This window comes from Dendropsophus ebraccatus, chromosome 2, assembly GCF_027789765.1.
Source record: "Dendropsophus ebraccatus isolate aDenEbr1 chromosome 2, aDenEbr1.pat, whole genome shotgun sequence".
Classification (NCBI taxonomy): domain Eukaryota; kingdom Metazoa; phylum Chordata; class Amphibia; order Anura; family Hylidae; genus Dendropsophus; species Dendropsophus ebraccatus.
Genome location: NC_091455.1, coordinates 86,237,131 through 86,255,675, shown reverse-complemented (window position 1 = coordinate 86,255,675; position 18,545 = coordinate 86,237,131). Strand labels below are relative to the sequence as shown.

The following is an 18,545-nucleotide window of genomic DNA, read 5'->3' as shown; positions in this document are numbered from 1 at the left end:
AGAAAGTTTTCTGTTTGCCAAGAAAACACTTTTAGGCAAAAAGTATTTTTGCTCAGTATCTTGGTCCATATTTTGCAACCAAAACCAGGAGTGAATTAAAAACACAGAGAGAAGCTATGTTCCCACATGGCCATGTGGATGGCCATCATTTAACAGCAAGTAAGGCACATTATTTCAAAACAATGGACGTTGTTTTAAAATAACGGTAATTTTTTTTACATTAAATGACGGCCATCCACTTAATTTCAACAGTATGTGAACAGAGCCTTTCTGTGTTTTTAATCCAGTCCTGGTTTTGGTTGCAAAATAGTGACCAAAATACTGAGCAAAAATAATGTGTGGTAACATAGTCTTAACATTCAGTATGTTTTAAATCTGAGCTGGATTTCACTGTGCTGACTGATGGGAGGGGTGGAACACATTGGCAGATGTCTTGTTATGCTATTCCTACTCCAGTGTTTATGATTAAAGTGGATCTGTCAGCTGCATCTCCCTTTCCAAATTGCTGACACTCTGAAAGAGACACATGGTCTCTTTCATATGTCTGTGCTTCCAGTACATAGAAAAATGCTTTTATTCTCAAGTAAAGAGTATCAAAAAGCTCCCCAAGCCACAAGCTCCCAAATGCCTCCTTGCTCCCCCTTCAGCTTCCAGTTGCTATCAGTCAAGCAGAGACAAGGATGGGAGGTGTGAGAAGATGCTACAACCCTCATTTCAGGAGTGTGGGAAACCCTCTTTTGCCCAGAAATGTAAAAGCATTTTTTTTCTTCTTCTGGAAGCACAGACTGATATATGAAAGGTGCCATGTGTCAGCAGTTTGGAACCTTAATTATAGCTGACAGGTCAACTTCAAGAAATTGTTTAGTATATTGCATAGTAACCTGATGCCTTACATGCCTACTAGTGTATGTACCTTAGCTCCAGTATGCTATATGGATCAGCAGTCCCGCTGCTGTGTTGCTGCCAATGTGCATTGGTTTTAGCTAATTGAAAAGTGTTCTACTTACATTAAAATAGTTGGGCAATGTGATGTAGCTGCAGAAAACAAGCCTTGTCCCTATAATAACAAGCTTCTATGAAGGATGTGAGCAGAATCATTGTTCATTACAGTGTTATTTAAATGCAATTAATCCTATTGTCTTCAGGGTTATTGCCATCCATTGCCTGAATAGTCAATTCTTACATTTCACATCTATAGCAATAAATTCAAAGACTTTCTGGTGATGAATTAAATGTAGAAATCTGCATATGCTGATGAACTGCAGTCTCATACTGCATCCTTTCCAACGATCAGATGAAGAGAATACATTTGCAGCTAACCCTGTGTTCTGATTTATCCCCCCTTCGGCAGCGTGGCTGTACAAGATCTTAGCGTGTGTAATTTGGCTAAGGTGAAGGAAGTGTTGCCAAAATAATATTTTACTGCAGAGCTTTGTGTTACCTTGACAAATACACTTGATGGGAGGAGAACACTGGGATCACATATAATAGTATGCATATATTTGTTTGTCCTTGCCAAAGAAGCCCATGGCTAGAAAGCACAAAATTAATAAAATAACAGGGTAGACTTTGGTGTGCAAAGAATCATATGCAACAAATGCTTTCTCTAGGAAAAATGTACTAAACCGTGAACGGAGTTTGTTTCTGTTCACTGTGTAGCAGTGGTGATGTGTATCTGCAGCTCAGCTCCTGTCCAAGTGAATAGGACCTGAGCTGCAGTTGCACATCATCACCAGTAGACAAGCTTCGTTCTCTGTTTAGTGTGGCATTGAACATCGTCCCGCTGATCAGTAACCAATGAGCTATCCTGTAGATAGCTCACCAGTACATTTTACTGGAAAACTCCTGTAACTGTAGAGACAGTATGACATTGCTGAGGATGATTGTATCCTAGTAGAGAACAATGCACTATGCTTACCTGACAATCATTGTGACTTTTTTTGTGGAAAGCTGTACATTACATAAGGTCTAAAAAATTATTTCAATGCATCTCAATGGAAATATAACCTGTCTGCCCCATTAGAGCCATGTACATGATATATGCAATTAATGTTCATGTAAATCAGGTCTTCCACAGCACAAGTGTAGGTGCAGGTATATTGTGTGTTGCAGTGTTTCTTGGATGTACTGCATGGTGTCCTATCTACTGTTTTGATCTTCTTTAATTGCTTGAGATATTAGGCGCTCAGTAGCTAGCTGGGTTGTCTTCCTCAGATTTATGGAGAGGGATAGTGGCGCTGAATATGTAATGCCAGAATCATGTCACACATTTCTCTGCAAATTGAATGCTGGCAGGCTTAAAATGCAAGACTGGCTTCATTGTAAATTAACTGTTAAAATAAATCAATGCTCACCATTTAAAGGAGAGAGTGGATTTGTTTTCTGTATATTGCATAAGGGTAGATCAGACCTGCACAACTTAGGAGAATATAGGGGCCAAAAATAACTAATCTTCAAGGGCCACAGATTATTAGCGGCTTAGTTTGTAAGTGAAGGTAATGATTTTATTTTGCAAACTGCTTTGGCTTTGCTAAGCACTACAGGTTTTACCGGTAACATTTAACACATTTGTCAGATGTTCTTACCGTTTCCATCTGTTAATGAGAAGGATTACACTTTTTGTCACCGATTTAGTTTATCGTCCTCCAGAGTCAAGTTTGAACTCTGCTACTTGCTGCAGTACTGAACTGCAGAGAATACTGGCTTATCTGACTAGGAGAGAGTGCCTGACACAAGTCACCCGAGTTCTTAGGCCAGGCCTAAAAGAGCAGCCACACATGCAGCTGCCACCCACTACCCCTCCCGCCCTGTGTACCCGCAGCAGGATGTAATCCCTTTCATGTGACTGATCGGGATCATTTCACTGTGGTTACACAGCGACTGCTACTAGAATCAAAGCCGGGTTTACTTTGTTCCGCAAGCTGCCAGAAAACTGCACAGGACTCTGTTGTGTCCAGACCCCCACACTCCTTTACTTCCAATATTTTCCCAATCTTTCCCAGTGGTCTTGGACTTTCTATTTAAGTGAATAGAACTGAATTGTAATACCACACACAACCTGGAGACAAGGCTCGGGCTGTTTTTTTTTTTTTTCAGGAAAATTGCTGTGTTTTTTTTCTAATCCTGAATAGCCCCATAAAGCCTAACATCCAATGCGGTGTATTGTAAGATTATGAACTTTGTATTTTAGGAACTATACACTAAGGTTCATGCCAATACCTATAAATGATGCTTCCCAGGCCCTGAAGACTAACCCAGAAAAAACAGAGGAAGCCTTACAAAAGGTAAGATTACTACAGTTTGACAGATTTCACTTTAAAAAAATGTACAGCTACTGTACCTGTCCATCCAAATCGACTGTATGTGCACTTCCATTACATTTAAAGCGACTCTATACCCACAATCTAACCCCCACCCCAAACCACTTGTACCTTCGGATAGCTGCTTTTAATCCAAGATCTGTCCTGGGGTCCATTTGGCAGGTGATGCAGTTATTGTCATAAAAATGTACTTTTAAAATTGCAGCCCCGTGCCCAACGGCCGTATCTGTGCCCTAATGTTGCACCACCCCCTCCGTCCCTCCTCCCCACCCTCTTCATCATTAGGAATGCCACTGGAACATTTACTTCTGTTTAAACATTGCACAGGTGTCTTAATGATCCAGCCCATGTGCTGTGGTAACACAGGTGGTGAATAATAGGCAATCTGCCTGGAGCATTCCTAATGATGAGGAGGCTGGGGAGGAGGGACGGAGGGGTGGTGCAAAGTTAGGGCACAGATACGCCCGTAGGGCACGGAGCTGCAATTTTAAAGGTAAATTTTTATGACAATAACTGCATCACCTGCCGAACGGACCCCAGGACCGATCTTGGGTTAAAAGCAGCTATCCGAAGGTACAAGTGGTTTGTGGGGGGTCAGATTGTGGGTACAGAGTCGCTTTAAAGATCACTTCTAACAGCTATCTTTAGGTTTTAATTTCTACATTGTCAAAGTAAAAGCTAGACTATATATACATGGCAAATTAGCAAAAGTATAGGAAAGATGAAATCACATCACAAGTCTGCATGCAAAAGGTAAAAAGAGGTGTACTGACAGATGTATGAAATAAGGCTGGCTTCACACCCGTTTTTTTATCCGTTTTTGCAAAAAAAAAATGGAATTGCAGATGCATTTCTGTTTTGATCCGTATTTCCATTGTCTTCCATTACAAAAAAAGGGTCAAAACACATCCGTTTTGTTTTTTAATATACATAAAAACGTAGCTGACCTTATTTTTGTGTACGTAATAAAAAAATGGATGAGTTTTGATCTATTTTTTTAATGGAAGTCGATGGAAAAATGGATCAAAACGGATACACAGAAATGCATACGTTTTTTTTTTTTTTTTTTCAAAAACTGATGGAAAAAAAAAAAGACGTAGTGTGAACCCAGCCTTTAACAGACAAAGGCAAAACACATAAATGCTGCTACAGCCTGCCTCAGAAGAGAGAGAAGTGGAAAAATCTGTCACAGAGGGAAATAAAACCTTCACATATATTTGTGACAGACAAACTGTAGCATTACAAGTAATGGTGAGTATACGTATATTGATCTATGCAACCTATTCTGGTTTGAATCTGTGCATGCCAGTTAACCTTCGTCTAACATTTGTTTTGACCTGAAATAACCTTTTAAAAATATAACAAATATTTTTCCACAGTATTTGATCAGCGGTTCTGTTTTAAGGGTACGTTCACACTGAGGAAAAAAGGCAGAAATTCCAAGCGGAATCCCCACCATCTACTCTGCTTGGAATCCTGCCTGCCTCACTGTCTCAATGTTATGTATAGGACGCCTCCACTCTCCGTGGCTCAAGGAATTTACACTCCTGCCAGTCCGAGGCCTCCTGTGTGAGTGCTGCAGCCTCTGCATTGGTTTACCTTGGCAGTCTGTATTTGTAAATGCTAGACTGTTTGCATCTTATGTGCAAAGTATTACTGCCCTGTTCATAAATGTATTGAAATATGCCCTCACACACCCTCTTCCTACCAGGACAGATCTGCTCAAACCTTTCCTTTTGTCAGTCAGAATGTCAGGATTAATAGTAGTGTTGTGGTTAGTTGATTCCTACATTAGCAGTGTAATGTTAAATTTCTATAGATGTTTGGAAAAGAAAAATCGAATCTGTGTAATTGAGTTCACTTTGTCTTGCACATTGTCGTGTCTGGGCCTCCTGACTGGGGGTAGTAATGACATCATTTCTAATGCTATACCATTACTTACTGTGAGGCGCTCGGGTTATTGATCAGCCAACAGTCAAAAGTGATCAATAAAGCAGAAAGTAATCTGCTCCGCTGACAGCTTCAAACTAGGGAACAATCTTTACAGCTGGCCATCCCTCAGGCACTTGCAGTCCCAATAGGTTAGTCAGTCTCACATTTTGAGTGATAAAAATGAATATATATATATGAATATAATGAATGATTTAAAGGAAATATGAGAAAGAAAAAAAGAAATGTGCAGCATCCATGGGGTACAGGAATCTAAGGATTTGGTTTTTGTTTGCTGTTGTTGATTTGATGTCATGAAGAAATTTTCTCCCCTAAAATTGGAAAAATAGTAACATAGTTAATAAGGTTGAAAGAAGACAAGAGTTCCTTAGGTTCAACCTAGAGAAACCCTACTGTGATAATCCAGGGGGAAGGCAAAAACCCTGAGGCAGATGACAATTGCCCCATCACGGGGAGAAAATTCCTTCCTGACTCCATTTAGCAATCAGAATAATCCCTGGATGAACGTATTACCAGAGATCTAATGCCCAATGGGGTTTTACTACATGTTGTTTTTTTTTTTTTTGCCTTCCTCTGGATCAACCCTGCAGGCTGAACAGGATGGATACTGTATGTTTCTTTTGGCCTTCTAACTATGTTACTATCAAGGCTGTTAGCAACTCAGGAAAGATGTCTGCCCCCATAAACATGTACAATATTGAATAAAAAAAAAACATCAGACAAAAATAAATCAGAAAATAAAAACAGATTAGTAAAAGAAATATTGGTAATGCATTCCCTTTATTGTTGGTGGAAGGTTTAATTGATTTAACATTGTGTTCTTGACTTTGATGTTTTTGCCCATGCATTTCAATAACTATTAATGAGGAATTCAATTGAAAATCATTAGATGCTGTAGCAACGTTTTTTTTCTTTTTTCATCGGCAGCCAGGCTCTTTGTAATGAAATGCCATTTTGATGAGCTGAATGATCTACTCATAGGGATGCGTCTTGTGTTTGCTGTGGTAATAACTAGTTCTTTTGATGTCATTTCAATCTTTTTTTTTTTTTCCAAGATTGAAAACTATTTGCTGAGGAACCATGAGACAAGAAAGTATCTCCAAGAGCAGGCCTACAGACTGCAGCAGAGCATTGTAACCAGCACCACACAACATGTAAGCTATCTGCATTATAGTTTGATGTTTTCTTTTATTTATTTACACCCATATTAATAATTTCTAAGTTCATTATCATTTTAATATAATCTGTTTTCATTTGGAATTAAATGTGAAATCAGAAATCCAAGGCAGACTCTCAGAATTCTTCTCCGTTCCCTGGAATTCAGAAACACATTATCCCTTTTCAATAGGACTGATTCATGTGTGACTTACCTGACGGGGTTTCCACATGGATTCTGCATCAAGAAAGGACATGTCACATCTTCTTTTTTCCACAATGTGGATTTCAAATCTGCTTATGTGCAGCAAGAATTATAGATTCGCAGGTTCCTTTTTAAATACTTGGGGCATGGATTTCTCTAAAATATAGACTGCAGTGCGCATTAACCCCTTCAGGACCAGGCTATTTTTCGTTTTTGTGTTTTCGTTTTTTCCTTCTTGTGCTTAAAAGGCCATGGCACTTGCATTTTTACACCTACAGACCCACATGAGGCCTTATTGTTTGCGTCACTATTGTACTTTGCAATGACAGGCTGAATTTTTGCATAAAATATGCAGCAAAATCAGAAAAAAATTATATGCGCGGTGAAATTGAAAAAAAAAACACAATTCTTTTTCTTTGGGAAGGCTTCGTTTTTACGCCGTGTGTCCTATGGAAAAACTGACATGTTATGTATGTTCCTCAAGTCGTTATAATTACAACGATATGTAACATGTATAACTTATTGTATCTGATGGCCTGTAAAAAATTCAAACCATTGTTAACAAATATATGTTCCTTAAAATCGCTCCATTCCCATACTTATAACGCTTTTATCCTTTGGGCTATGAGGCGCCATGATGTGTTCTTTGTATCGGTACCTTGACTGCGCATATGCGACTTTTTGATCGCTTTTTATTACAATTTTTCTGGATTTGATGTGACCAAAAATGCACAATTTTGCACTTTAGAATTTTTTTGCGCTTGTGCCGTTTACCGAGCGAGATCAGGAATGTGATTAATTAATAGTTTGGGCTATTACGCACGCGTCGATACCAAACATGTTTGTTTGTTTATTTATTTTATTTTTAAAATTGGAAAAAGGGGTGATTCTGACTTTTATTGGTGGAGGGGGCTTTTTATTAATAATGACACTTTATTTTTAACTTTTACACTTATACTAGAAGCCCCCCTGGGGGACTTTTAGTTTAAGTGCACTGATCTCTCATTCAGATCTATGCTGCATAGATACGCAGCATAGATCGATGAGATCGGCACTCGTTTGCTTCCGGGTGCTGCAGCCGGAAGCAACCGAATGCCGAGCCGGGATCAGCGCCATTACGGCGCAGACCCCGGCCGGCATCAGTCACGTAGATCGCTCCTCCGTGACAACGTCACGGGGGAGCGATCTTTCCACTAGACACCAGGGAAGAGCTGCTCTGAAGTCTGCTGCTCTGCTCTGAAGTCAACTTTGACAGCTGCATCTGAAGACTTAATTAGCGATCGGACCGTGCCCACTAATAGCCGCGGCACCCGGGACCGCAGCAGTTCAGTTACGTCCTCGTGCAGGAAAGGGTTAAACTCTGTGGAAACCTGAAATTGTGGGAAAACTGTTATAGGTTGGTGAAGTCTGACCTCATCCAATCCATCATATGAAGAATTTTTTTGCAGCATCATGGCTTCCATCATTAATAAAATCCATATTTTCCATTTTGAACAGCAGTGTTTATCAATGTATTTACTGTATTTTTTATTTTAAAATGGAAATTCATATAAATGATACAGTACATGCTCAAAGGAGAATTCTGGCCAAAAGTCGGAGTGAGGGCGCCAGCAGCCAGGAGTTGGTTTGGGGGAACTGCTGCAGGCAAGAGGAGGTTCTTCGAGCAGGGGCAGGCTGGGGGAGTTGTTCCTACCAGGCAGGTGTGTAGGGCTGCCCCGACATCGGCAATGGTATTATCCTGCGGGACGGGCACCACAACAGTGCCATGGGCAGTTAGAAGTGTGCCAGGAGCCCTGGGGGAAGAAGCAGCAGCTGCTTGGCAAAGTCCTGCCATCCATAGCCCTAGCAGCAGCCCGCCGTACAGCCTAGCGCGCACCTCTGGCACTTAAACAGTGGTTTGTGACGTCACCATTTTTGAAAGAAGTTGAAGACTTCATGTAGTAGTAAGTGCAGGGAAAAAAAAGCACTATGGAAGAGATTTGAAACATGGTGTAAAGTAGAATTGGCTCAGTTGCCCCTAGCAACCAATCAGACTCCACCTTTCGTTTTCCAAAGAGTTTGTGAGGAATGAAAAGTGGAATCTGATTGGTTGCTAGGGGCAACTGGGCCAGTTTCACTTTACACCATGTTTGATAAATTTCCCCCTATATGTGCATTTCCCGTAATAAGAGTCTATTGGTACTTTGTATAACTTTTGTTGGCCAACAATATACTTAAAAAAAAAAACTTTTGGCCGCAATTCTCCTTTAATGTACAGCTGGACAGGAATGGACAAGAATAATTGCAATACAAAGAATTCTATTCTACATATATTGGAACTGTTGAACTATGACACAGATTCTTACTGTAATTTTGTTTGTACTCCCAAAGCTTCTACTTATAGCTGTGACATTCTGCTTTACAGATGATAGACCGTATTTGTGTCAAAGTTCAAGACCACCTAAATTCACTAAGGAATTGTGGCATCGATTTTGTCCTAGAAGATGTCAAGTCTGCTGAGAGACTCATGCGTGATGCAAAGAACTCGAAAACAGTATGTATTTACAGTGTTGAACGGTTAAAACTGTATTTAAAAAAGAAAAAAAGAAAGAAATGGTTTTATATTAAGAATATAGCCCTGATCTCTATACACAGGTTTTTATTGTGTGTTGCAGCTTTTGCCAAATTTGTATCACCTTGGGGGAGCAGCATGGGCTGGAGCTAATAATTTACCAACCCCAATTCAGGAGACATTGGAGTCAATGGCGGGAGAAGTCACTAGAGTTGTAGATGATCAGTTAAAGGTAAGGGTGCTTGTTTATAGATTATTGCATCTTTATGTGAAATTCTATAAGTGGGCGGGGCTTAACATGAGAAAATAATGAATCAATGTTGTCTAATCTATAACTAGAATTGTTCTGTAATCTGTTTAGAGATTTCCTATAACTAATGTTTGAACAACAGAGGTATTCTTGACAAGGTCTTTATGTTCCCTACAGGCTATGTCTGTACATGCAGTGTAACATTAGGGGTTGTTATTTTACAATTTTCCATATCTATACTTAAAAAAAAATAAAAAAAAAAGTTACACTCTAGTCACTGAGCCTCCTGTCGGCTGTCACTTCCACTTTTGTAGTCATCAAGCAGAATTACAATAAAATGTAACATCCCCATTATATACCTGGAGGCAGTTAACAAAGGGTCCACTATTGACCATATATGATGGTCACAGCTGCATCGAAAGCAGTCAATTAACATATCCACATATCCACTTCTCTATGGTCTACTAGGTTACAAAAAGCATACCATGCTTCCAAGTGACAAATGTTCATGATGCCATACATCTCAATGGAGGAAGCAGCAGACATATAATGCAAAAGGATCTGTGTACTCTACAGAAAAACTCTACAGATGTAGTGTGTGTACACAAAATATATACATATATAGATATATATATATAGAGAGAGATTAGGTGTACTGCAAGACAATTAATGCAGGTGTTTTGAGGTTTTATTGAATCTGAATGTATGGAAGTAATGAGTGGGTGATAACAGTGCTGTGTGGTAATCTCACTGTATACTCTAATTGTCAGCCTATAATGCATAAGGAGCAGCCAAAGCAGCATGAGCTTATCTATAAGAAGTCTAATGACCTCATTAGTATGGATACAACTGAGTAGTATCATCTGCATAAATAATTCCTATGGAAATGAAGTATTCTGCCTCTTCCATGGATCATACAGATGTCTGAATGGTGCAGGCCCTTTCATCAATTGCTTATTAATGTTCAGGGTCCTTTCATCACTTATTTATACACAGTTCATACACATTGCCCATTCATCTTTTATGCCCTTATTGTAGTATTACATTATGTTTCAGACTTCATGTTTTATTGTTGGATATATGTAGATTTTTGAACAATAGTGCAACTATGATGTAAAACAAGTATCCGTTCAGAATTAACCATGTAAGTTTTAAGAATTCAGCCTATTACATATGTGGATATATTTCCTAATAATTTCTAATTACGATTTAGATTTATGATGCCGCTTTTGTGGTTTTTCAAAATAGTTTTTTTTTTTTTTTTTTTTTTTAAGCTGATGATTGTGATATTTATTGAGCGCTGCCTGCGGGTTATCAAGCAATAATGGTGAATGCTGGTGTAGATGAATAGGCATTAATCTAATGTGGGTGCAAAGTACAATGGAAAAAAAAAACAAAGGAACGCACTTGAAGACTGGATTCACACAATGTTTTCTGCTGAATATGCAGCTATAGTGTGCTTAGCTTCATTCAGTGGCTTGTCAAGGTTTAGAAAAACAGATTTTTTTTTTCTTCCAGAAACGGCGCTACTCTTGTTCTAAGTCTGTGTGTAGTATTACAGTTCAGTTCCATTGAAATGAATGGATCTGTTATACCACAGTACCAGGGTGGGACTGTGTAAAGAAAAAAGCAGCTAGTCCTGTGTTTCGAGACTCTTAAATGAGGCTCCACGGGCTCTTCTTTTGCATATTCATGTTTCCCAGGAAGCAATGCACCTAGGATTTCACTGCATAGAGCGCTTTAGCCGGCAGTGTTATCGTTTGGCTGGTCTCCCTGAGATCAACAATCTGTCTCTCTAATTTTTTTTTTTTAGTCTTGGTTATCCCATTTAAAATACACATATCCAATTCATATACACTGGTGCCTTGGATTACGAGCATAATTCGTTCCGGGACCACGCTTGTAATGCAAATCACTCCTAAACCAAAGCAAATTTTCTTGTAAGAAATTATTGAAATGCAGACAATTGGTTCCACAACCCAAAAATATTTTTTTTTGTTATGAATAACATGTAAAACAAATAAAACAAACATTTAGAAATAGCTGAATGTCATATTATGAGTTACTGTACAGTATAGCAATAAGCATGTGGAGTATAATGTATAGTAAAAACCTGAAAAAACAGCAACAGTTTGTAGATACAGGATTGAGCTGCAGATCCCCATAATGCAGTAGCGTAGCACAACAGGCTAGTCAGAGGTCTGTGTGGTCACATGATGACAGCAATGGAGAAGGGGTGTGTGTTAAGCATGGACTAATCAGTAAGTGAGAATCACAGAGCTGTGCAGGAGGATAGTGACAGAAACTTTTATACAGCAGTATGAATGGCTGAGTGTAAGTGCAGGCACATTATAGCAGGAATGGAGAGGATAGGAAACACAAGGACTGACAGAGCCTGTAGGGAGTATGAAGGAATGAGCAGGACAGATGTGGGCACAGCATAGCAGCACTATCTGTCCAGGGAGAGAGGGGTTACACCTATGAAGAGATTACCTCCACAGTCCTGTCCCCTGATATGAGCCCCAGCCTGAAGTGGATTTGCTGTGATTTGGAATGTGAAGGAGACTTCCTGGGTCAGGGTACAGTGCTGTAGACCCCGCTATGCAGACCCTTCCCCTCCCCCACTTTTCCTCCCACCCAATACAGGGAGCTCTTAAACCAAAGCAATGCTCTTAAACCAAGTTACAATTTTGAAAAACTGTGAGCTCTTCTTGCAAAACGCTCTCAATCCAAGTTACTCCTAAACCAAGGTACCACTTGTATACATTCCACACATACACAGCTGAAATTTAATATAAACACATTTACACATTGCACATCATGTGCACATACACACAGTAAACATATACACAGTATGCTTATATAAAATATGCATATTCACACATATATACTCATTACAAATGCATGTGCTTATTTCATAGATGCGCATATATATATATATATATATATATATATATATATATATATATATATATACATACACATTACACATACATAAACATTACACATGATCTATACATTAGTTTTAAAGTTATGGCTGGTGTAGTTATGCACTCCCTCTACTGTCTTTTGTCTTGACAAACAAAAAAGCAGTGAGACTTATGCAAACTGCACCCAAAGTGGTTGGTTTGTGGTGTTCTAGGTGCGTCCAGGGCCTCAAGTGCCTGCCTCAAATGTCCCGATTAGGTGCCTAAAACCTAACTTTTATTTATGAGGTACTTTTTTTCTTTTTCTTTTTGCTTTTTCTCCCCTATCATGTTATCATTTTTTGTGTGTGGATGTATGGTATATTATAGGATTGGATTACTTGAGACGGGGCACTATGACCCAGGGTTAATCAGCATTTATGTGGCAAATGCCAAAGAGCCTGTCACATGTATGTGAGCAATATTAATTTTACTGCTCGATGGGCTAGTTGGAGCAGAAATTCCTACTTTACCTTATGAACAACTTAGCATTTCAATTAAATCAAACAATGTTAATGCAAATGAGGAGCAACATTAAAATAATGTTAATTTAATTTGCCCAGGCTCTACGAAATACAAATACAGTAATGCTATAGGGGAAAACCAGATCTCTGTCTAAATCTGTAGTTTGCGTTATGAGAATTTTTATTGTGTTATTGCACTGCTAAATTAGAAAGTTATCAAGGCGAAAATGTAATCTAGCATTCTTCAGAATTTCAATTTTCTGCTTTAATTATGGCAAACTGAACCTTCTCTGCCTGTGACCAGCAAATTTGCTTAGAGGAGATGAACTATGTAATTCTGTACAGAATCACATCGGGCACAGAGCAGATAAACAGAATACGTCAGTTCTCGACTTGTAGGTAGCGCTGGCCCTCACCTATTTTATTTATACATTTTTATATCATGCTATATTTTCTATATACATTATTTAACCCAAATTCTTTTAGACTTTTTTTTTCCATCTTTCGAGTGGATTTTATTTTTGGTCTAATTAAAAAAAAACAACAACAACAAAAAAAATTACAATTGGGGTTCCCAAACCTCCCATTGGAGTGGAGCAATGGTCACGGATGTGTGCTGCCAATCCATTTATATTTATATAGGCAAGTATTGTGTTAGACCATTTTTGGCAGTGCCATAGACCATGGGTCTCCAAACTGCGGCCCTCCAGCTGTGGCAATACTACATTTCCCATCGTGCCTGGACAGCCAAATCCAAAGCTTTAGCTAGCCGGGCATGATGAGAATTGTGGTTTTGCAACAGCTGGAGGGCAACTGTTGTGAGACCCATGCCATAGACAGTAAATAGTAATAGGGGTAAGGGTTCTATTGTGCCTTTTACTTAATTTTGTATTATTTTGTAATATCTATGCTGCTGTAACACACTGAATTTCCCCATACCGGGACTATTAAAGGATTATCTTCTCTTATTGCACAGGCCGATGAAGGCCCGATCAATATTGTAAATGCTAGCAATGTCCATGCAGCCCTTGCCCAAACAGTTAATAGTTAATACATTACCTGTCCATGCTCCCGGTCTACTCCTGCACTGCATGCTTCATGGTCCCTCTGCTGCAGCTTCAGAGCAGTCTCTGAGCTGACAGACCACTTAGTCAATCACTGTCTGGGACAGCCGTAGCCAGTGATTGGCTGAGCAGCTTGTCCGTTCAGAGACCGGCTCGGAAGCTGCAGCCGTAACGCATGGACGCATGCAGAGCGCAGGAGAAGACTGGGAGCGTGGACAGGTAACACTGTTACACGTAACAATGCACGCCCAATGCCTGATAATTTTAAGTCTGGGCCTAAAGAAATGATCAGCCAATGATCGTTTCATCAGTTGATCTTTGTCTCTATTACACGGCTCTGTGTAATAGGGCCCTAAGTGTTAGAGATGAGAGCTTATTTAAAGAGAAACTAACAACAGGTTAGAAGCATCTAACATGCTTATTTGTCCCTATAGGGCACGGGGGGCTAAGAATGAAGGTAACTTTCTTACTTACATCCTCTAGGCCGTTTCCATGTACTTTGTAGTTAAGGGGGTGCTCCAGCGAAAGTGTTTTTTTTTTTTCTTTCAAATCAACTGGTGTCAGAAAGTGCCAGAGGTTTATAATCTACTTTGATTAAACAATCTCAAGTCTTCGAGCACTTATCAGCTGCTGTATGTCCTGCAGGAAATTATGTATTCCTTCCAGTCTAACACAGTGCTTTCTGCTGCCACCTCTGTCCATGTCAGGAACTGTCCAGAGCAGTAGCAAATCCAGATAGAAAACCCCTTCTCTCCAGACTGGAAAGAATACACCACTTCATGCAGGACATACAGTACTGATCATCAGAACAAGCTCTAAGCTCTGTCCTCAACTCTGTCACGTGATGAGTTGGACTCCCAATGTAAGTCTATAAGGCCCGACTCTTTCACTGACACAGAGCAGGGAGTGGACCTTGCTGAGCGCAGTCCTCCCCCCGCTTATTCTCAAAATCGGTATTGGTCTGAACACTCATCACAGTGGTATGGGTCTGAATACTCAGACCGGGACCAATCATAACTTTTTTGACTTGTCTCTATGTCATGTTAAAAGTTTTTTTTTAAATGCCAGTGACACTTTAAACACATCTAACCCACTGAGTTAAATGCCCTCTCAGAGTGATAATCGGCCCGATCTGGCCTATTATCGCTCCATGTAATAGAGACAATGATCATCCAATTACAGTGATCATCGGCTGATCGTTGATTTAGGTTTGGACCTATAATCATCAAGCGCCAACCACGCATTGCTGCATGTAACGTGTAGCAATCCCCGGCCGGCGGCTGACGATTTGCAAACGGTATACATTACCCATCCATGCCCCAGGGCTCCTCTTGCTGTCTTCTCCCCGGGTCCCGCACGCTGCAGCTTCAGGCTGGCCACAGCGGTCCCAGGCAGTGATTAGCTGAGCGGCCTGTCAACTTGGACAGGCCACTCTGAAGCTGCAGCGTGCGGGACACGGGGAGAAGACCGCAAGAGGAGCCCTGGGGCATGGACAGGTAATGTTTACTGTTTAAGCAAGGACTGCAAGGACATCTAGCAGATCGGCACTGGTTTACAGTTCTGACCGGCCCCCATCAGCCGGTGTAATAGCACCCTTACAGTATGTGCTTAGTAGTTGCTCTAGCTGTCCCTGAGTTTGTAAAATTACTAGAGCTATAGAGTTCAGCTTGGTACTTTAACTTGGAAGGCAGATTGCAGCAACATACTGCTATAGAATAGCATGAAAGAAAACTGTAGATTTTTTACAGATCCTGAGCTAAACCAGTAGAGATACTTGACAGTGTAGTGTAATGTTTCTAGGATGAATTTTCTTTAATTTTTATTTTGCAACTACAAAACAAGTTCAGGTTGAGGTACCGTACAGGCAGCAGCTTTGAACATGTGACATACAGGTCCTCGTAGCATTACAGGTTCAAAGCAACCTACAGAAATGTGTACTACTCATTTACACATAAAAGTAATGTCATTCTTTGTTCTAATCTCAAGAACATCTAAACTTTACCAAAGCTTATTTTAATTTTTTTCAGTAAATAGAGTAATCTCCACAATATTTAACTAATCTAAAAAATGACATTATCTGTAACTGGAAGAAATAATGGCTGATTTATTGTATCAGGAAGATGAATGCATATGAAGGGATATAGCGCACTGAATTATTCATGAGGCAAATGTTTCTGGAATTCTATAATGTACTTCTACAGCATTCTATAATGTTTCTTCTCAATTATCTACTTGCAGCCAATATCAACAAAGGACTTGAGTATTCTGACTGCAAGTCCTCACCCACAAAAAACGAACTGTATTATTCTGACGTTAAATGGGCATAAAGCTCTATTTCTTTGACGCGAACATTTACAAAAGTTTGAGGCACAAGCCACTAGCATTATTGTAATTATTAGGCCGGGTTCACACTACGTAAAAAACGCAGCCGTATTTCACAACAACGGCCGTAAATGCACAAACAATGGCCGTTATTTGCAAAATAATGTCCATTGTTTGTGCAAATACGGCCGTTGTTATGAAAGACAGTCGTGTTTTTTACGCAGTGTGAACATAGCCTTACTCAAAATGGCTGATTCAAAAATAGTACTTTTTACGTTTAAAAATGCTGTTTACCCTGTTATACACAGGCAGAGTCACATAGCTTTTGAACTATAGTTGGGACTGGTTTAATTTACATGGCTGACCCTTCAACATGAACAGACAGAGACATGCTTTTAAGACCACCTAAACTGTATGACAAGATGTTAATTGCTGTCAAAGAACCAGGTTGATCAACCTCTGGATCCAGTCTGTCACAGATCTGCTTCAAGGGAATGTCTAGATTTGCAAAAATATGTCTATGTTCCACTATGTTTACACTATTTACAAATGGTGACCAGGAGCCTCATTATTTTTATAGAGATTTTTTTTTAGCAGTTGGGGGGCTGCTTTTAGTGATTTTCATATCTTTATTGGGTCTGTATATTCAAATGGGATGGACAATATAAAGAGGGATTTGTACTTCTCTTTTCTGTTGGATCCGCTTCTGATGTTGGCACAAAAACTGCAGTAGCAGTTTTCTACAAAACTGGTGTGTGTGTGTTTCCAGACTAAAGACTATTATACAAAACGATTATTGGACGTATTTGAATAGAAGACAACGATCAGCCGTGTGTGAGCTTTTCTCTATATCTCCCCCTCCTACCCCCCCTCTGAGACAGCTGATGTAAACAAGTCCCTGACTGGCTTTATCTGCAACATTGTAGCTTCCTTTTAATGTTGGTAGGGTTATTCTGAGGTCAAGTTGCTGATGAACTCACTGTGAATAACCCTCCTGGCATTACAAAGAAGCAAAAGTGTTGCAGATAAAGCCAACCAGAGACTTGTTTACATCAGCTGTCTCTGAAGGGAGGGGGGGAGAGGGAGACAGAGAGAAAGGCTCACACAAAGAGTTTTGTGTTTCAGCAGAAAGCAGCTGAGAACTGGAGGAAGAAGACTGAATAGATAATAACAAGTATGGAAGGATTTTAAGTCAAAAGTTATGTTTGAGTAGAATGCCCCTTTAAATAAATTGTGGAGTGTCTAGGCTGATAACATGTTTCGGCATTGATTAGAAAATCTTTACTTTTATATTAATGATCAAGATTGGCCTGAGCGACAGATATTATTGGGTCATGTCCTTCAGTATCGGGAAAACCAGATCCTGGCCTTGGCTATAAATATATTACAACATATCAAGGCTTTATTATTTTTCTTAATTCAGATTTTTCTCCACAGAAGATTAACTTCATCAGCCAATGATGTAATCATTGAATCACATTGCCCAATATTCCCAGCTGTGGCATTGCTCACTTGGGAGTTATCAGTGCCTGTCTGTGTATTACTGAACATGTACTTTAAATGCTCCAGTGAATAATTTATGTGTTGTATATATTTATTCCAGTGGCCTACCTCCTGTTTTTCTCTAGCTACTCTATAGGTTGCAGCACGCAATGATAGCTTATTAGTTCCACGACAGCTGGACAGTAACAGATTGTGGATCATTTATGTTGCATATATATATATATATATATATATATATATATATATATATATATATATATATATAATTAAGTAGAACATTAGCCTGATCAGACTGCAATGTTGTACAAATTTGTTAGGCTACGTTCACATACCATTTTTTTGAGGCTTCCTTTAGGCCTTAAAAAAACAAGTGTTTTTCCTGGCCCATACATAGGAACATTCACCACGACCAAGTGATCCTGTGTTCTCTATGGGAAGGGGAGGGTTAATCTGTGGCTTACCTCTCCAACACTTAGGGGTTGGGTGGGGATTTTCCATCACACCTGACTCCTGTCCCCCCTATCATCTGTTGGTGGTCGGTCAGGGGAGCTCTATACATTTCATGCAGACTGAACCCACCGTGAGTACGGCTGACTAAAGGACCTATTACATGAAACGATTATAGGCCGATAATAGTCTTGTGTAATAGAAGGCAACCATCAGCCGACATGAACAATGTCAGCTGATCGTTTCAGTTGTTTGTCTTTCAACATGTTAAAAGACAAATGGCTAATATAGCAACGATCTGCTGCCATTGCTCTGTGGAAAAAGAGTGGCGGCAGCAGACCGCTGCCA

At 39.7% G+C, this 18,545-nt stretch overlaps 1 protein-coding gene across 1 annotated transcript in view; it reads left to right on the top strand.

Moving 5' to 3' along the window:
• Positions 1-18,545, top strand: part of CARMIL1 (capping protein regulator and myosin 1 linker 1) — a 198,219-nt gene that overhangs the window by 121,140 nt on the left and 58,534 nt on the right. The window contains exons 23-26 of the mRNA XM_069957911.1: positions 3,191-3,284; positions 6,326-6,424; positions 9,035-9,163; positions 9,285-9,413. Of these exons, the coding sequence (XP_069814012.1) occupies positions 3,191-3,284; positions 6,326-6,424; positions 9,035-9,163; positions 9,285-9,413 (451 nt within the window). The remainder of the gene's footprint in view (positions 1-3,190; positions 3,285-6,325; positions 6,425-9,034; positions 9,164-9,284; positions 9,414-18,545) is intronic.